At 38.1% G+C, this 21,373-nt stretch overlaps 1 protein-coding gene across 3 annotated transcripts in view; it reads right to left on the reverse strand.

Annotated features, from left to right (window-relative positions):
* The window catches only part of ARB2A (ARB2 cotranscriptional regulator A), a 266,094-nt gene that overhangs the window by 197,065 nt on the left and 47,656 nt on the right, over window positions 1–21,373 (reverse strand). For all 3 annotated transcript variants that reach the window (XM_074932814.1, XM_074932813.1, XM_074932812.1), the window contains 2 exons: window positions 14,423–14,488; window positions 5,998–6,189 (listed from right to left, as the gene is read on the reverse strand). In XM_074932814.1, coding sequence (XP_074788915.1) covers window positions 5,998–6,189; window positions 14,423–14,488 — 258 coding nt within the window. The remainder of the gene's footprint in view (window positions 1–5,997; window positions 6,190–14,422; window positions 14,489–21,373) is intronic.

The raw sequence follows: 21,373 nt of genomic DNA on the forward strand, positions 1-21,373 counted from the left end.
CAACAAGCAGACCTGTCTTCTGTCAAGAGTTGAAATCATAAAGGAATAAGCTGTCGTTAGCAACCTCTCTCCAAACAGTAGAGCTGTCATCTCATTGTTTTCCTTTGCTGGTATGGGGGCTGGTGTGGGCTTACATACCCTGTCAGTTCAATATTAGTCTAAGCTTTTAACCTTTTCTTGAAATTCTGACTTAATAATTATTAACTCCTGTAGAGGTTATAATGTATTATTATGTATTTTGTGATCGATTAATATTGCTTTCAACTAACTGTGCAACTTCTCCTTCTATCTGCTTGGTGATCAGCAATGCAAAACAGTATTTGAGAGATTATCAATTCCTCATAAAACGTTTTAGAAGGATTTAATATATATTGCTTTTTGAATTTTCTTTCCAGAGTACGCCATATTTCATGCCAATTACACACGACAAATTATTTAGTAATACATTGTAATTTGTGTTTATGTTTTTAGAAAGATCTCAAAAGACCATCCAACTAGCTGTGTAACTTAAGTTTTCTTAATATTATCCCCACAAAAGCAGGAGTTCTAAATGCAAGTCTTCTCTAGTACGAAGTACTCTACAAGCGTCATTAGTTCTATGGTCTAACAGAAAGAGCAAAAGCAAATACATATCCCAGAGTCAGAAAATTAGTATTTGAAAGGAAACAATACAGCACATTACTGCCCATTTTAGTGAAATTTTACTTTCAGAAATACATTAGAATGCCCAAATAGGATTATGATTAGCACTGCAAATATTAATAAATAAATGAAGTATTTTACCATCTTTCTGCAACAATATACTTAGCAGACCTAAAAGGTACATAAATATTAGTATTCTGCAGAAGAACTGTGATTGCAGTGAAATGTCAGCTGTGTTTTTTTTCCAGAAAGTGTCACTTGCCCATCTTATTGAAATTATGCTAAGCATGTATAAACTGTAAGACAAAATTTTAAATCTTAGGTTCCTAAAATATGACCAGTAGAACAAAGAGGATGCTGTCTAAAAAGATATTCTATGCTTAAAAGAAAGATATAAAAACATTTTAGGAGAATTCTTGTTTGTGTAGTACAAGCATAATTTCTTGACAACATTGTGTAAGTATCCTCTTTAGAAACCGGCTGGTTTTTACAAAATGGAAAGACTGAAATGTGTTGCCATACCAGTTACTGACCAGTAAGGTTATAAATTAGATAAAAGTTATGGCAGGTAAATTTACTACTGTTACACTGAATGATTTTTGTTGTTCCATTCAACTGAGTTACAAAACTAACGACATCTTATTGCAGGATGAAGAAATTAACCACCCTCACCAACCTGATAGTTTTACACAAATTAATGATACTGAGTGAATGCATCAAATATTCTGACCAAAAATATTCATAAGAACAGAAATTGTTAAGAAAACGCAGTAAGAAGAGTATGATAAACGCAAGAAGAAAACGGAATCATGTTTTATCAGCCGTTAAAGAAAGATTCCCAAAGCTGATGCCCATCTTACGCAAACCTTTTTTTTTGTTTCTTCATAGAAAGTCAGATTTTTGGGTGCTGTGGCATTTCTTCTGAAAAACTCACCCAGGTTCTTTGAAGAAGCTGTTTTTCTGGTGCTATTACCCCTGCGTCAAGCATTAATTTCCCTTTAAATAGTAATAAAAATATCTAAGCTATCTTAAAGTGTGATGAATTTGAAACCAGGCAAGTATTCTTGGATGTTTTTTAAATTTTTTTTTTTTTTTTTTTAAATCAAATAACCAACAGTTGCTGTGGTTCGAATTAATTAGCATCCTTTGGACCACAGCTGTCTTGGGTAACAAATGTGCTGAATTTCCAAAGACACAGAAAACATCCAACAGCTTCTTTGTACTCGTGCAGTAAGCTGATGTCCTCTTTATTCCCTAGAGGAAAAGGTATCAAAGATAAGACTACTCCAAAATTCTTCTCAGACCTAGGTAAGCTGAGCTCCTCCCGTTTCCCCAAGGAACAAGCTTCCTCTGTAAGCAGATGAATTTCAGCTTCTCCTCGCCCAACACTCAGTGGACTTTAACCTCCTCCCCCTCCTCCAGAGCCTGGTGACCGAGGTCCTCACAGGGAACACGGGAGCCCCTGAACTACACAAATGAAACCAGGAACGTAAACCCTTAATTCTTGACACCCCAAGCAAATGCCCTCATCACTGAATTAAAGAATTTATCTCTGTCTCTCACCATCTCCTCCTGTCGCTGCTTCAGTCCTTGTCTACATGACTAAATAATAACTGATCTGAGAAGAGCCTGACTGTACGGACAGTGAATGAGACATTTACGCGAAATGTAGAAGAGACCGATTAAAATTCTTCCTCTAATTTGCATTTATTTATTTATATAATTTACATTTATATATTTATAAAAACTGGACTAGCTTCTGTGCAGTATTATAAGTGGAGCAGATCCTCATTCCCAGAGGAGGGACCTGAACTTCAGTCTCTCACACATCAGATGACTGTTTCTGTCAAAAATCAGTATTTCCCACTGCAGAAAGTTTCAGAGAAAAGTTCTATTTTAACAAAACAACAAACCTATGCAATATTTATTTCGCACTGTATTCATAGGAAAATGTCATCTTTTTTGTTTTAAGTATCTTTATAATATATATGTTTTATTTTAATTAAGCTTTTGTTACAGTCTTACTGCTTTGTATTATCACATTTGCCTTTTTCATACTTGTTTTTCTAAAGGAGGTCTTTTCCTACAGTGTTTTAACGTATTTACACATATCTGTCTCTCACATTGTGTACACTTTTTTCCCTCCTCCTTTTCCTACAATCTGTTCTCTATCTAGTGGCTTGTTTTTTCTCCTTTATTTCAAAATTCTCTTTTGCACGATCAAGTTTGACTGTCTGAATTAACACATTAATCTTACCTCTTCACATAAAACCTCGTAAACTGCTCCCAACACCTATTACACAAAAGATTGAGTCTACACAACAGAGTTTGATATAAAAGATGGAAGGAGCAGCATTACCTACAGGAACCACCCAGATGAAAAGAAAAAACACATTTCTAGCTACTCGAATTCCCACCAGGTATTTCTCCTTGGATCTTTTCTTTCCAGTGTGTATCAGCCCCAAGCCACTAGAAGCATGATAAATTTTAAGCCTTTACATTGCTCCCTTATTCCACACATGAAAAGTTTTTTTTATTTTTTTTTTTTTTTCCTCAAAAGTGTTGTACCAGAGAGAAATAAGTTTCTTTTCTTCTTTTAACTCCCTGGCCGGGAGAGCAGCATCAGTTCATTCTGCTCAGTCCCCTGCTCACTGATAACTCCAGCTTTCGCATCCCTGTTTTCAGTTTTTCCAAGAAATGACTGAAGCTTGTTTGTGGTAGTCTCATCACTCTCCGTGGAGAAAAGCAGTAAGGAAAAAGGCACAGTTTTCACCTACCTAGAGGGCTTTTTGTTTGTTTGTTTGTCTGTCTGGTTTTGTTTTAAGGTAAGCAGAGGTCATATTCCTGAAATAGTTTCTGCACAAAAGACATTTGAGCACTACTTTTGCAATTTTAAAATTATTAAGGAAAAAAAAAAAGAAAACCTAATCTCCAGCAAATGTTTTGAGCTCCTTGCGTATGTTTCACACACACAACAGATCAGTGGAATTTTCAAATCCTGGATACTATTATCTACTTCAGATTCACATAGTTTATTAGAAAAAAAAATAAAAATCCATGTTCTCCTGTCATCAGCACTGTAATCTTATGCTTTGCTAAGGTCAGCTGGTTTCATTCAAGGATGAGACCTCCTCTTAGAAGGAACACTGGAAGATCAAGGAAAATAATTCCTTGCTTCAAACTAGCAACGTTGCATGAGGAGTTACCACAATTTTCATTCAGGCAGTTTATTGTCTAGGCCAGTGATTTTCACTTCATAGGAGACAGAAGTGCCTAAATCAGCTAGAGGAATGAACACCAGAAAACCCACAAAAGGATGCAATTTTTATTATTGTTAACTAAAATTGGAGTCCTTATATTTCACTCTACCACAATTTCCTGCATTTGGAAGAGTAATTTATATGATCTGTACATGAAGTAGACATGATATCAGCATGTAACTATCTGTATTCGCTTTCTAGTCATAACATAATGACTCCAAATATCTTCAATGGGGTTCCACTTCCATAAAATACTGCCTTATCTAACCAGATAGACATCCAACTCCCACTACAGTGATTACAGGATATGAAAAATTGTATTTAATATAATACAATTGAATATGATCTAATCTTCATTTTGCAGGAAAAAAATAATTGCAAATAGTACGTGTTCTAAACACGTAGTGCCATTTACCACAATTTTAAGATCCACAAAAGGGAGAGTGGATTTTATAGTAGCTGGAACTACTGAACTAAAGAGAACTACAAATTTAAAAACCATGCTAAGAAAGAAGTCAAAAGACAAGAGCACAAAGTCTGATGTCCCAATGTGATTGAACGATTTGATTTTTTTAAAGATATTTTCTCATCAAACTATTTGGGTTTTTGTTGTTGGTTTTTTTTTTTTTTTTGTTTTGGTCTGTTTTTTTTAAGAAGCGTACAAAATGCAGGAATACATAATCTGCTTTTAATGATAATCAACTTGGGAGGGAACAATAAAATTTGATCTATGTCACACTGGCACAATCATTGCATAAAATCAATAAAAATAACAAAACAGGAAAGATTATCTGTTAATTTCGGGATAGTTTCCCAGTTATGAACACCCAGCCTCTCATGTTAGCCAGGACAGTAGCACTTCTGTGAAAGAACGAAAATGCAGGCATGTAAGCACTGCTAGAAAAATTTAAGTAGCTACAGCTCTTACGGTTTCTTGGGAAAGATTCTGGAACGAGCATTCCTACACTGGACCTACCACACACCTGTATTACACACACAGTAATCCTAAAGTATTTTTTGTTCTGCCTCTCAGTCTTGATTTAAAACAAACAAAAAACTTTATGTTAGAAAAAGGCAAGCATTGCTCTCACAAGCCCAGGTTTCTTTTTCACACAAAGTGTAGTCTGGTTCTTTGTTAGTGGATTATACAAACCAAAAATAACTTAATAGCCTAACCTTTTAATATGTTTTCTTTGCTTCATCAAAATAAAGTAAAAGTTTGAAGAGAACAGTTTTCTATACCAAGTACTTTAAAGCCAACTGCAAAAAATTAAATTTCATTTAGCAAAATGTGTAACAAGCACAGTTACAACACTGATTATTTAGAGCAGAGCATTAGCTTAACTGGGTAAATATAATAGAAATACTGAGTCTTAAATAGGCTATTCTACTGTTTACTACAGGAAGTTTCACTTAGGTAGCAGGATGCAAGAGATGAATTACACCTAGAAAGTTCCAGTGTTAAAGACATTAGACAAATTATGCAGTCTCTCACATAGATGTAAATGTAACAAAATAGTGTCCCTAAAATGTAAATGCTTTTTACTGTCAAGTATTGATAGGTGAATCAGAATGAATCAGTATTCAGTGCAAAACTGAAAAAGACTGTGCCTCTAATAAATTCAGTACAAGCCTAGCAAAAAAGCCTGCTGTTATCATGAAAGCTCATGTTATCATGAGATTATAACAGACGTTGAGTGAGAATACGTACAAATTTAATGAAATGTAAAAGAAAACACTTCAAATCATAACAAATTTCTGTAGTGCCTTCTATTGCATCTCATCGCCTGCTAAGGGCTCTTGTCACGTTAGCTGCCATATTAAACTACACGGCAGTGCCGCCACAACAACATGACATACAACTGAAATTTTTTTTTTTTTTTTAACTGTAAGAGAGAAACTTGGTTCCGTTGGAAAAAAAGTTACCGAAAAAAATGAGGCAGTATTCCCATCGCAAATAAAATGATCATATAGGGAAATATTGAACAGTGATTAATGAGTTTAAAACATCACCGATCTAGAGCTCTTCACACACAGATATACACGTACACATGCACATGCTCACACAACTGCACACACGTGCACTTTCACCTACCTCTATAGCTCTCTTTATATACGGGATCTGCGTGCCACTGTCCAGATCTTCATTAATTATAAGTCTCCTAGCCCACTGACCTGCTCTGACCACGCCGTTACCGTGAATCAGGACCAACATCTTGTCAGGGTTTGTCAAGGCATCTTCACTCATGAAGATAAAGCTCTTTGGTTCACTCTCAGTTGCATCAACCTGCAGTTACAGACAAGGTGCACTATTACACAGCAATAAAATTTTTTAAAAGAACATCTGTAGCTATGAAGTTAGCCACCAAACTGATATAAAAACTTTCACCATTTGACAACTATTTGTATACATAAGGATGAATTTGTGCCCGGTACTAAACAAAGAAAAAGCTAATATCTGCGCAATGTAATTCTGAAACACAAAAATATACTGCAGTTTAGAACCGTAATCCAAAGGGCACTAAAATCAAAAAAGGGGTAAAAAGTATGCTAAAGCTATGAAAAGTTGTTTACAGAAATTTACTGGCAAAAAAGAAAGTCCATAAAAGAACAACAACAACAAAAAAATCATGTAATTTGTCACTTCTAATACGCCTGCAGCAACAATAAAATTCTTACATAATATGAAAAAAATCCCAGAGAGTTCCATCTCGGCCACCTCAACGTAAACACCCAATAAGCCACGTAGGAAACGGTACTGTAAATTTGTCTATTATAAATTTAACAGGATAGGCCTAATAAAATATAGAAATCCAATTTGGGTCTAAATAATTGCTTCATTAAGAGTCCTGCACCTGGGTCAATGCTTACCTACTTTGCTGTAGGAACAGACCAACAACCAGCTTTGATATTTAGTAAACTATAATTTAATTCCAAGTTTTGTCCTTACTCTAAAGAGTAGAGCAGCACTGTTTGTTCACTAAAATGAAAGTTTTATAAAACAGGTCTACACTTGGTTTAACAAGCCTGGCTCAACACAGAACTGTGCTGCTGTAAATGTGAGAGCAGAGAAAAAAAAAATATCCTGTCCTCCTGTTCTTCCCTTCCTACCATTTGAATACCTAGAAAGGAAGAGCGGAACAGGCAAATCTCCGCGCTCTACTGTACTCCACACCCCGTGGCCCGCACAGGTTAACTGTACAGCTGCTAGAGACACGCCTGGGTCATTTTATGCTCTGCAACAGTGTTGAAAGGCAGGTCAGGATATCAGCCTTCTGTTGAGACAGGAGGAATGGCTACTTGGATTCATGGGATCGCAGAACGACAGAATGGTTTGGGTTGGGAGGGGCCTTAAAGATCACCCAGTCCCATCCCCTGCCCCGGGCAGGGCCCCCTTCCACCAGCCCAGGTTGCCCAAAGCCCCGTCCAGCCTGGCCTTGAACCCTTCCAGGGAGGGGGCAGCCACAGCTGCTCTGGGCAGCCTGTGCCAGGGCCTCACCCCCCGCACAGGGAAGGATTTCTTTCTGATATCTAATCTAAATCTATCACTCTCCACTCGGACACGGAGCTGTTGACCACAACTCTTTGGGTGCGACCACCCAGCCAGTTCCTGAGGCCCCGCGGGGTCCATCCATCAAACCCACGTCTCTCCAGTCCAGAGGTGAGGATGTCGTGCAGGACAGTGTCAGATCTTTGCACAAGTCTGGGTAGACTTGTGTAAATGATTATGTCATTTTTTTCTCATACATGGGCATGTCTTCTTAATCAGCAAAAATTATTCCTGCATGAATCTCCAGGGTTTTTTTAATGCAAGTTGTACCAACTACTTTTTAAATTAAGTCAATGTGGCTACCTGAACAAGAGGAATTCCTAACTGGAAGATTGGTCATGTCTCTTCAGTATCTGCCAGTGAGACAATGACCTTATCCCCTGCTCTAGAATGACGTAACATCTCATGTACCTCAACTTGCACTTTCTGCACCAGGCAAAGTATGCACCTTCCCTCATGCTTTGTGTGAAAATAGAAAACATGGTAAAAAATACATTCTATTGAAGTACAACAGGTACCATACTGAGGTTACAGTCAGATCACGCTAAGACTTTTGAAGCTGCAGCATCAATACATTAAAATTTAACATGGCTTAGGTAAAAAGACAGACAACACCAAATCTCAGCTAGTACTTGGCAAGACATAACTGACTTTTGCACACAAACCGAATACTTATGATACTGTAAATTAAGAAAAAACAGTGTGAATTTGTATTTTAGACAAAGATATAACTTAGCTCTGTGTTTTAGCATTTATAAACTAAAATTTTGTTTAGTATTTAGGAAATACTAGCACTAAGTAATCATATGTACTAGAAGATACGACTAGTTCACACTTCCGCAAATATGCTAACTTAAAAAAGTTAAAAATACCCACCAAGATCATAAAAAATAACTCTTCAGTCTCTTCCTCAAATTAATCACATTTGGAAACTTTTCTTCAAGCTAATTTATCTTCAGACAGTAATAATTCATTAGATCAAGCTTTCACTAAAGAATGCACATAAAGGTCACTCCTGTGCACAACCTTACTTTACTGACAAATCAACATAGAACACTGTTTAGTGCGAGACACACTGAGTTCGCAAAAAATAATTTATATTTATTAGACACTTTCTCTTCTGGACCTACTCATGAACACTTATTTCTGATCCTTTATTTAAACACAAATCGAGTAAATTCAGTAAAATGCTGAACTTCAATTAGTTTAATTTAACAATTTGATTCAACATCATTACTCACATGCAACAGCAATCTTCCAATAATCCGTAGCTCAGAATGTCAAACCAATCTAAATTCTGCTGATAACTTACTGTTTAACACTACTGCTTAAAGTTTAATTTTCCTTTTCTCAGATTTATTTTTCCAGTGCACAACTATACCTTAAGGTTTATGAATGTATGCAGTTACGGTGAATTCTCTTGAGTTATGTACTCTACATATATTATGATGTTCTTTAGGTTTTCAGACAGTGAATTACTTTTTCCATATGAGTTCTGTCTCAAATGAGCTATCATCTAATACAGTAGTACCGGTCTATAGAGTATTTTGGTAGCATACTAGTTAGTATTTTGCACAGCTGCTCTCAATATATAGGGTAAGATCAAACCATACTTGAAATCTAATCTTTCTGACATTCATGCTATCCCATTGACATTGACTTAATTTTTCAGTTCTTAGCCACTACCAACCCAAGATACATGAGACTTGACTAGGCTCTAGGGGTCTTTTCCTTAGTACGTTGGAAGCTTTTCAGTTTAAGATTGAACATTAAATTTTTGAAGGGAAAAAAATCCACTCATATTTTTCTCACTCCAGTTAAGAAACACGGTAAAAATTATAAGCCTAGAGCCTACAAAGAAGTGAAACAGGTGTAACTTGCGACTGCAAGAAAGAACATGGCAAATAAATGGAACTGAAACTGAAAAGACTCAAAAAGATTGTGAGAATTGTGAGCAGCTGGTGGAGAGAGAAAAGCGCTCATTTGCTTCGCAAGATAAGAAAGTCTTCTGTTACGCAGTTCTACATAAAGCTTGCTAACTCACTTATGTTACAGTCTTCACAATATTGAATATCCTGGTTTATAATTTTTCACTCAAAATTGTAGAAAATGAAAACTGCTGATCAATAGTACAAGCAGCTAATTAGCATTTGGTCATTACCACAACTAACTTGACAAACCTGAAATCAGTGGAAGCGAGCATTGACTAGACTTTGGCAACAAAACAGCCAAAACGAACATGTAGTGGAGAAAAAGAGACCATTGTTTCTCAAAGAAAAGTAGTTCTTGGCTGTCTAGTAGATCAAGAGAACTACTGAATGAAGTTTTACCTATTGAGGTGAAAGAGCGAAGAAGCATTGATAAGTTAGAAGACTCTGCAAAGCGAGACCTCTCAGTGTCAATAAACCATGTTAGTAATTATTTAAACTTCCATCTCAAACCTTCCCAGAAGCTGTTAAAGATGCATTTAATTCAGAAGCACCCTCTATTTGTCCTCAACAACAGCAAAGATCAATCACTGATTATGCCATTAAAACTAGAAAAATACAAAGGCTTAATCTGGATAAAAACATTGCAGCCATCTTTATATTCGTAATATAACCTTCAATGGAGCACAAAATGAGAAATGTATAAGAAATAATTGAACAGCTTCTCCCTGAATACGAGTCTCTTAAATTTTCAAGTCCAGTAGTATAGGTTGAACATCAAGAGAACTACGATACCTTACAGTAACAATAATGCAATACGCATCTTCAGCCTCCCTGTGTAGGAAAAAATGCTCAGATTTATGTTTTGTCAGAGATGCTGACAGAACAAAATAATGGGTGGGCTTTCCCGATTTCCAGACTGCTCTTCTTTTCATGTCTGAAAAGAAATTTACAAACAGTTGTGTCCAAAACTGAAGCTGCCACCTGAGAAAGCAAAATAAAGGCAGCAAGTCGGACTTTGCTTCATGAGGTCGAAATTAAGAAACATTAGAGAACGTGAAACGCTGTCATCTTAAACCTTTGAAGCATAGCATTTCTGTACACTAATTAAAAAAGGTACTCCACTTAACATGGCCCTGAAACACGCTTCATATATTTGCACATCATTACACTGTCTACTTCATTATCAGCTAACACAAAAAGGAAGGCCAATACACCGACTTGCTGACCACCCGTGATGAAGTTCAGGAAAAACACGTTTTTGTATTCACCTCTAAAACGTTCATATAATAAGGTCATATTCGTAAGAAGAGCCATCTTGGTCAGATCAAGGTCCCAGGGTCCTGCTTCTGACAACTGCCAGATGGCTTAGGGGAGGAGCACAGAACGAGTGGTTATAGAGTGATTCTTCTTTTGGCAACCAGTAACCTTGGAGCCTCCCGAGACCCAGTTTATGCCTGGACAAGCACACACAATACTTCAATGTGCCCGTCCCACCTTAGCATTGTCAAATGGGTTTTTTTGAGTGCATTTATACCTTTCTCCTTGATAGTGTTCTGTGGCAATGGGTTCCACAATATAATTGGGACGTGTATGAAATAGTACTGTCTCTCTTTCAGTAGGGATCTCCTGCCTGATAATTTAAACTTGATGCCCCTTACCTTCTCTATTATGAAAAAAGCAAAAAACCATTCCCTATTCATCTTCTCTACACCTTTCATGATTTTATAGATTTGTCATAGTCCTTCCTCAGTCATCTATTTTCCAAGCTGAAGAATCTTTGTCTAATCTTTCTTTGTCTGAAAAGCATTTCATGCCTGTGATCATCCTTGCAACCCTCCTCTGTATTTTTTTTTTTTTTAAATTCCTCATATCCTTTTTGATATGGTGTCCAGACTCCATGCAGTGTTCAAGATGAGGGCCAACATAATGAGTGGAATGATGATGTTTTTCTGTTTTGTTCTCAACACCTCATAATTCCTAACATCCTATTTGCTTTGAGGGTTTTTGACTGCCATTGAGCACTAACTGATGTTCTCAGAGAACTATTCACAGTCACTCCAAGCCCTTTCCTGAGTTGTAATAGCTCATTTAGAGGCCACCATTGTGTTTACAGAAGGAGTTATTTTCCCCATAATTTCACATTTACCAGAATTGAATCTCATGTCATTTTATCATCCAGTCATTCAGCATCATGAAATAATTCCCCAAATCGTCACAATCAGCTTTAGATTTAAGTATTCTAAATAATTTTCGAAAAAACAGCAAAGTTCGTTAGCTTGTATTAATTCCTTTCCTCCTTTTATTTACAGCTATGTCAATGCAGGCCTTGCTAACACTGCATTGGTAACAAATTATTTCATCTGTAAGATATGAACATATTTTTTTCCCTTTTAACCAATTATTAACTTGTAAGGGGACTCCCTCCTCCTATGGTTTTTAAAAGCATTTGGTGAGCTTATTGACACCTTTTTGGAAACCCACGTACGCTTTTACTGACAAGATCTTTCTTTTTCATGTGATCTCTAACTCCTTCAATGAATTCTAGTTGGCTTTTTAAAAAGAAACCTGTACTGACTTTTCCCCCAATATGTTATTTCCTCCTTAGACGTAGGAATCACTAAGAATCGCTCCTGGAGGCCTTTCAAAGACTATCGCATTTACTCGCTTCCCATTTCTCTGATTAAAACAGCTGATTTCAGCAGTATGTTACATACTAGTTGGTTGTTCTGCAGCTTCATATTTGACTTCTTATAGAACCCTGGGCTTAAAAACCATCTCACCCTGGAATTTGATTATCGCGCAGTACATTGATTTGTCCTAAGATCTCCTCTACTGATACATCAAATTTCAGACAGTTCCTCAGAATTACATCCTGTTTGGAAAAAAATTTAATAATAATCAAGTGTGAAAACTGGACAAATAATACTGGAAATAATCATGCTAGTTCTTCTTATTTGAGCTGAGCATTCCTTTTGCATGCAGCTCACCTATCAGCCTCTTCAGCTCTCTTTTATTACTAGCCTTTACAACTGTAACAAGCTCCTCAAATTCAGTATTGGGTGATCTTGCTGTGATTTTATATGTAACTTGACAGCATTTATACTCTTTTCTATTTTCCTCACTTGCACAGGACTTACTCTTGCTACAGGCTGTCTTATTACTTCTATTAGTCTCCTTTACTAGTTTAGGCTTTTTTGTGTTGTTACTCGGGAGTCTGTCAGTGGTGATTTAAACATAGCCTTTAGACAGCTTTAATTTTTCAGCTTCTACATACATTGTTTCGTTTTTCTCACTTTTGTAGGCCTCTTCACAACCTATTTTTGACTGTGGTGAGGGCTTCCTACGCATAACAGTCATTACTAAAGAAAGGTGCTCATACCTTGTGCCAAATTTTCCACGCTGCTCACAATTAAACAGCCGCATATATTTTGTGAGTTCTTACTTTTCTCCAAAATGCAATTAAATTATGACGCTTTGCAGAAGCTGGAAGTAATACATTTGAGAATAGCTTAAATGCACTATTGACAAACTGCATCAGTACCTCAGTGCTTACTACATAATTTATAAATAAGAATAAACACAGATTAGTTCAACAGTGGGAGCTAGAAAGGGCCATCCGTCTCCCAAGCCAGACACCCAAATCTCAGAGCCCTGCAAATGAGTCCCCACATGTGACAGAGGTGATGGAGGTGTTGTAATACTTATTCTGAGTTTCTTCATCTTCATTTTTTGAAGCTAATAGATCAGCCTTAGCACGGCATTACTTACATTCATATTCCTTTTTACAAAGGACATTCAAAGAAAGTTCCACAGCCTCAAAACCGAGGTGCTTTAAAGTTTATAAATTACAGCTTCCTGCTTGCACAGAGAGAGGGTGACATGGCCTGGGGAAGTCTTTTGACACATCACCTGTCTGGTACGTGGCAGTACTGGAGCAGAAATTCCCCAACAAAGAAAACCAGTTGTGCAGAGAAGTTAGAAATCATGCCAGCACTGCACCAGGCAGACTGCCACAACGAACCCAGTTCTCTTCTCTGTACACACAGGGAAATGTGAAGTGGGGAAATGCCTTCTCAAGTGGTCTGAGGGCATCGGTGCAGCCTGTGTGGTTGAGTAGGCTGGGAGCTCAGAGGAGAGCTGCTGCTTGCCCTCCCACTGCTCTGCGGAGATCCTGGCACAGCTCCTTCTGCACTGACCAGGAGATGCTGGTAAAGCCTGGCTGGGAAACCTGGAGTAGTTTGGGCAGGTTATCAAAAATTCCCTAAACAACATTTGAGGAATGGAAATGGGAACTGTGAAACGTTACAGAATTGCCACAGCGAAGGACCTTTTCCTTCCTTACCTCAAATGGGTCTTCCTCGACTGAGTATAAAGGAACGGCTGAGAACACAAAAGCTTCTCAAAGACCATAAGAATTCTTTATGATAGCACTGGAAAACCTACACAGTGCTGTCACACAACAGCCTGCCCTATGGTCTCCTGTACAGAACATAAAAATAGCTGAACATCATCACGGTATCGCATGTGTTTACAAACTCACACGTGTTCTTTGGGCAATGCTCCATCACTTCCAAGAGCTTATCCAGTATTTTTACTAAACAAGCAGCCCTTCATAAACGTTACAAGTTACCAAAAATGTGTGTTTTCAAAAAAGACTTGGAATAGTTTACTGAAACTCAGTTTGGCTTTATTCCTCTGCCTCTGAAGGCACGTTTCTTCTCTACATCCAGCTGTAGAGGTCTCAAAACATTCACACTTCTCAAAAAGCTTTGGTTCCTCTATCAAAGCGACCACATTTTGAAAATTCTGGTATCTGGTAAGGCAAGGAAGGCCCAGCTGGAGAAATCAAACATGTGAGAAGTGAGGTGGAACCACATCTCCAGATGCACACACACGCTGCGTGCGAAGGCAGCGTCCGGAGACAATGCCCTGCACAGAGCCCTGGCACACCTTGTCTTTATCTGGATCCTGGATTGCAGGTTACGCTTTTACAGATCCAAACAAACAACGTCTTCAGGAAAAAAAAAAATTATACTTACTGGGAGAGTTACTTTCTTCAAGTGGCATTCCTTCTGCAGTAATTCATAAACATATTTAGTAATGATCTATGAGAAAAAAAAAAAAAAAAAGCAAATAGATATTAAACCACTTACAGTAATGATAGATCCAGGCAGATAACTTAAAGGCTAGTTAGTTAAACTTCTAAGCTCTTGTATACGTTTTCCCACTTATCTGAATCCTTTACTAAACAACTAATTATAGGACTTGGAGCTTTACACAGAAAGGTCCTCTCTGCCCCTCGGAAAATGCTGCTCATCAGGACAAAGAAATTGTAACTGTACCTGTGAATCCATCACGTGCTCCTTGTGAATAATGATGTGCCTCAAAACTAAGGATTATAACAAATTAATATATACTCAGGGGTACAAGAAAGGCTCTCTTTTGCAAAGAAATATTTTAAAAGCATTTTTTTCCACAAGCAGGACTCCTGAAACCCTCTCCCCTGCAGGTTCACTTCATGAGCTACGTAGAGAGCAGATCTTTAGTCACCCCCAGCACAAGTTGCCTTGCCATTTCTATTCACTGAACAGGGGAGGGATGGGTCAAAGGTTTCTAAATAGAAGAAAAACCCTGACTGATTCCCCACTATGGGGGAGTTTAAGTCTCTCGTCTCCATGTAGAAATAAAATTGAAATTTTAGACCTGAAACAAAAGGAATTATTTCAAAGAGCAACCCCCCCAAAAAAAAAAAAAAAATCAACCTAGTCGCAACGAAAGGCTTGCTGTCTCAAAAGTAACAAAGTTGTTCACACTTCAAAGGCTTGCCTAATATCTAGGGAAATTTTTTTTCACCCTTATATACTCTAAGAAAAATGGAGATGCAGATGTAAGAACTTTCTAACTATTATTAATTTGGGAATTAAACGGAGGAACAAACTAAAGCACTTTGTCCATATGGGGCTGTAAAAACAGTTTGGAAGTAACTGCCTGGATTTCACTGGCTATGGGAGTTAAGGGGGAAAAAAAAAAAAAAAAGGCAAATTAAAGAGGGAAAAAAGTGCTCATTAAGAGCCTCAAATGGTGCTTGCCTTCCCTTTAAAGCTTGGGGAACTATGTTTAAATTCCAGACAGGACAAGATCTAAGTCCCAAAATATTAATCCAAGAATATCTGGGTACAAAACCAGCTGGTATTCTTTAGTCCAACCCCTCAAGGCCACAATTACAGCCATCTGAACCCACAGCATATTAAGCCACAACAGAAACGTCGCTGTAACAAAGCTCTCAAGTGATGGCATCTTAACAACACACTATGAACTGAGCAAGTAGGAGCCAGGGTATCATAAACTTCAATTTTAATTTTCCAAATGCACAATTACCAAATAAAGTTTCAATGAAGTCCAAAAGTTTTCATTATGTACATGTGAGCAAACACAATATGCAAACCTTTGGAACACATTTGAACAAATTAGAGGTACTGATGAAGGCTAATTAAAAATGTTGGCGCGTGCCCCTCCCCTTCCTTTCACAAAACCCCAAAATCTTTATTAGGATTATGTGAATTCTTTGCTACCCTGCTCAAATACGTTTATTGATAGAATTATGTTCAAAAAACTTTATGGTTTTAAAGAAAATCAGTCTTACTGAACATTACTATCTACAGGGAAACTGCACTTGGAGAAAGAATTTAGCTGTGAGCCATGAGTTGATTTAAGACATGTTTATCCCCAAAGCAGTATGTTAGGAACATGCATACAGTGTAATTTTACCTTCAGGGCCAAACTTTTTATGGTTCACCGAAATCAACTTCAGTGTAATGCCAACAAGTAAGGCAGTTAAGTTCCTGCAGTCTCAGATGCTGATGTTGTACAGACATTAAAATGAGTATAATGATAATATGGCCTCAAACATAGAAATTTTATTTTTCACTCTAAATCCAGGCATCTACTAACCGTCAAAAACAGTAAAAGAACACTCGGAAGAGAAAAAAATTGCTATGAAGAAAATATATTTTAGACACTGCTTGCAAAAATCTACCCTTTTTTGCAGCTATGTGTTTGTATCTATTTCTTCTATTCTCTCTCATCTATTTAGACTGTGATGTCTTCAGGGCAGAAGTAAACCTTTACTCATTTTTTTCCAGAGCCTGGCTCAACGGGGCTCTGATCCTAACTGGCTCTTTATGCACTACTCCAATATAATAAATAGTGATATCCCCCTTAAAAATGGGGCTGTTTAATCAGTAGAGGACTCTGGTATAGCAAAGACTTAACCTAATGTACTGCTTTTAATAACAGTAAACATGAAGAAAGATAAAGTAGGTAGGAGGCTCAGATTCAAAGTGTGAGATTACGACCTTCGGGCAGCTCAGCACCTGCATGGTCTCCACAGACCAGACAGACTTGAAGAAAAACTGCCATAAACTGCCCCCAGTACATACAAGACCACACGAGGATTTTTTTGGCAGCAGATCAACAAGTTCAGGGATATCCTCGCAATGGACGGTACGCTGTCAGCTTTATAAAGGATGGAAAGTGATACAAAAGATTTTGTGAAGCAGCAGCAAAGCCCAAAATTTGCCCATATTTTAAATCATCATCATAACGGCCAGGTTTCCTGCGCTTTGCATGGATGTGCCCAGAAAATCTAGCAAAATCCTGTGTTCCTAGGAATATGGCTGCACGTAACCGAAAATGCTACAAATCCAACATTACTTCTGGAATTTTAAGCTTTTAATTACTTCTTGTGATTTTATGGATGATCTGTAATTTTGAAAAATTAACTCTTAAAATATCTTTTCTGCAGGCATTAAAAAGAGAAGGGAAATTAGACTTAGTATTACAAATCTATACAATTTAAATAGCTATAACTTCTTTAAGTACAAGTATTAGCCGGTGTATGCTGGTATTTTATCTTTAAGAACTGAAAACTGTTGTAGGATGTTGAACACTGTCTTGTGCCTTCTTGCATGAGAAGGTGGGTACGATTCCACTCTACGAACTCTCTTGGACTAATCATTGGTCACACGGTTGCACATGGTGGTGGGTATTTAGTGACAGAGGCTGTTCAATCCAGTCCTGTGTTAAGAGCTCATCTGGAACTCTCAAGCAACAAACTGTCCAGCACAAGACACTCTCAAGGCAAACTGTAACACTTGCTAGAGAGCCCTACTCATGTTACTTGTGCTAACTTGGGATATTTATACCTTTTTCTAAGGCCCTCATGCAACTCATAAGGCGTGCCAACACCGTAAACATACGCTGTGTTGTAATTCAAGGGAATGAAGTTGCTGGTGAGCAGGTAGCACCATGTCTGAGATCCAAAAGGAAAAAAGAACCAATAGTACAGCTTGCCCCAAGTGTGTGAAATTAATTGCCTGTTGAATGGAGGAAAAAATAGTATTTCTGTACTTCTTGCGTGAGGCACTGGAAACTTCAACCCCATTTTACAGTATGTCTGCTCTTCATTCACTTCCAAGTGCAGACCATCAGGCAAACACACCCCAAACAGGGTAAGTGTCTGAACTAAACACTCTCAAGGTGTTCTTATTGCCTGCTCTGAGAACTGGGGGGAAAAAAAGCAAAGACAAAATCAAAAAAATTCCATGCCTCTCATCACCTATTTTGATCGTAAGGGAGAAATCCTTTACAAGCACAAAAAGGTATTTAGCCTAACACTTCCACCCCCCAAAAATGTATTTGAGCTGTGATCGGAGAAACTTTCTGTGATGAAGTCACAGCTTTCTTAGCTTTGTTGAACTAGAAGAATTCCCAGAATGAAGGCAGGTTGATGACAGCAGGGACCACGGCTGAGCAGAACACATCCAGAACAGTAAAAACAGTAAAAACACCAGTACCTAATCTCTGCCACCATTTCCTTGTTACAGTTTTCCTTCATCTGCTGTGCACAGGTCAAAAGCAGTAAGACATGGTTCAGGACAGGAACCAAACTTCAGCACTCTCAACTGCCCTTCGAGGAGCTTAAAACAGTCAGTCTTCTGACTTACGTTGGATACAGCAGTGTGAATACCTCCAGAAGCACCTTTTCAAAGTGCTAGGGGCCCCAAATACGACATGTGCAAAGTCCAATAGTCTTATGGACAACTGGGGCACAGACCTACATCCTAACACTGATGCTTCACGTGGGTCCAGAACATAAGCTATTGTAATTATAGAGAAATTAAATTTGGTTAATTGACTGGACAACAAAAAGGACAGAGGCAGAGAAGACTACAGAAAGAAGATAAATACATTATCTTATGACAGAGCTGAGATTTTACCCTCACATTGCAAAATATTCTGCACAATGGTGGCCAGGACTATAATGCTGCATGCAGTCTGCAGAGCAAAAAAATTCCAGGTAGTTCTGGTACACATAATCACAGTACACGTTAGCTGGCAAGGTCCTGGCTTCATGTGACTCGTGTTCTTTTGAGGTTATACTGCTCACATAGAGGACTTTCTTCAGGACTGTTTCCAATTACCAAAAAGCACCGAAAAATTCTCTTAGCAGCGTAATTTGTAAAATCTTTTCAATACACCATCCTGAAGCTACGTGACCTACACCTGCATACAACGATGTGAAAAGAGAAATTAGAGACTAAGAGCTGTTGAGACTGACACATTTAAAGTTACAAAGATCCTGGAGGGACTGAAGGCTAAACATTATTTTAAGTGAAGACAAAGAGACTCTTCAGTGCAGTAAGTATCAGAGGCCTTTGAACAGCTAAAGTCTGGAAAAGAGGGCAACCAAAAGCAGGCCCACAAAGCAAGAAGGCAACTCCAGAAAAACTCAGTTGAATAACAAACCCCCATTTTAAGTTTGTAAGAAGCTGAACGAAGCCTTGTAACACCTATCAAAAACGTCAAGAACCAGCCTGGAGCAGATGAGGAAGAGCAGAACTGTGGCCGACCCACTGGTGAACTTTTTCGTAACAGAGATAGATAGCCAGGTATACAGACAACAGATCACAACTCGACTTCTTTCCCAACACCTGCACCCCAATCCAGAGGAGCTGCTTCAGAACACACCACATCAAAAACCATGCTGGGACGCAGTGAAGTGCCCTGAGCCTTGCTCGTCGAGCCCCTTCCACCCCCCACTCCGTGCTTTACAACCCAAGTCCTATGAATTATCTTTTTCTTTTTTTTTTTTTTTCCTCTCACTGAGTGTGCTCCCAGTTTCAAAACCAACCATGGGTGACTCTACCCCCACCAGACTACATACATGAACGGAACAGCAAACCCTCTGCAGAGGGAGAAAAAAGAAAAAGTAAACTACTCAAACTTGCAAAATGTTTTCTCAAGAGTGAATTCTCTGCTAAAAACATATTAAAGAAATGGCACAGGCCCGTGTGATTTGTGGCTTTCACTTCTAAACCGGCACCTACCAGTATTCACTGGAAATCATTACCATGCAACGAATGCTCATGGATTCACGACAGATGTGAGGAACCCTTTGGTTAGCGCAAACCACAAAGTCCCTTTGAAGACAATCAAATGCCACATGTCCCTCTCCTCTCCCATATGTGCATCCCTCACGACCAAAACACCAACAACGCTGTCAAACGGTTGGTGTATGGTTAACACATGATAAAGAATAAAGCACATGTGACATGACAAAGGATAAAGTGCATGCGAGCAGTTGACATTACAACCACTCACGACAGAGGATGGATTACAAGACCTTGGAGAAAGGATAAAGGAGCATGAACTGTCAACTCAAGTTGTCCACGCCACTGCCTGCTCCTACACCCTTCTAGCAGATTTCTGGGAAAAAAAAAAAAATGAAATGGAGCAAATTACCAGTTAAATATATTCTTCTGGTGGAGCAGATCCAGCTGGATGGATCTGAGATTTCCCACATCACGTTCCTCATTCACAGCTATTCAAAACACAAACAAAACCCCATCACCACCATTACTACTCTTGTTACCACTTTTCACTACTCCAAGGATTAAATGCGAATGGAGACAGAACTACTCTCTCAAAGTTAACAGAGGCTACTTCCTATCAAGAGTGAGATGTGTTGGCAATGAAACACTCACTCAGTGGATAGGAGGTTTCTGCCTCTGAAGATGTCAACTTGTGAAACAACACTCCTTAAACGCCTTATCAGAGCACTTGTTTTCATTAATTTTTAAAGACAGTTCTCAAAGTACATGAAAGTGCAGAGAGTAAGAGAATCTAATGGTAATAATTTTGCTTGTAGGTTTTTATTAGTGGCCAGATTTTTTAGAATAATGTAGGTATTACATTTAAAAATTAAGGAGACTGTAGCTAATAAAACATAGGTGCAATGGCACTTTCCTTCTTGCTTGACTTCCTGTTTGTTCATAAGTCATATAATAAAAAGGGTTAGTACATTATTTGGGTCATTAGTAGTTTATTATTCCTCTATTAACCTTATGAGTTAACGATACTTCAGCCTCAGTTTAATCTCTCGCATAAATATATATTACAGAAAAAAAGAGAAAAAATAAAACAGGAAAAAAAGACAATTAAAAATATTAGTGAAAAAGACTTACTCAGAAACCATTGAAGCCTGACCATCTCTACTTTCTACAACAACTTGCTCAGATATAATTTGCTATGCTTTGAGGTGAAGTAAAGAAAAATGCAAGGTTTTAAAATTTTTCTTTAGAGAACGCAGAAACAATTCAACCTTAGGTTCACTTGTCAATTCCCACCCTGCGACAGAACTGCGCTTAAAATGTGTAACAGTTGAACATTACCAGTTCGCCTGACAAATCCACATATAGAACAAAACCAACCTCACTTGCCTTTGTGTTCTTTTCCTAAAGTAGTTTGTTCGACTTGACATCGCACAGTACAGCAAGAGATGCACCATCAGCTCCCCAAACCTCTAAAACACTTTCAACTATAAATCTGGACCGACAACAAGCTGCAACCTCTTGAATCTAACTTTCTCGAAAACTGGATCTTTCACAGGCATAGAAACAGTACTGTTTTCAAACAATTTCAATTCCGCC

Source organism: Athene noctua, chromosome Z, assembly GCF_965140245.1.
Source record: "Athene noctua chromosome Z, bAthNoc1.hap1.1, whole genome shotgun sequence".
NCBI classification, from domain to species: domain Eukaryota; kingdom Metazoa; phylum Chordata; class Aves; order Strigiformes; family Strigidae; genus Athene; species Athene noctua.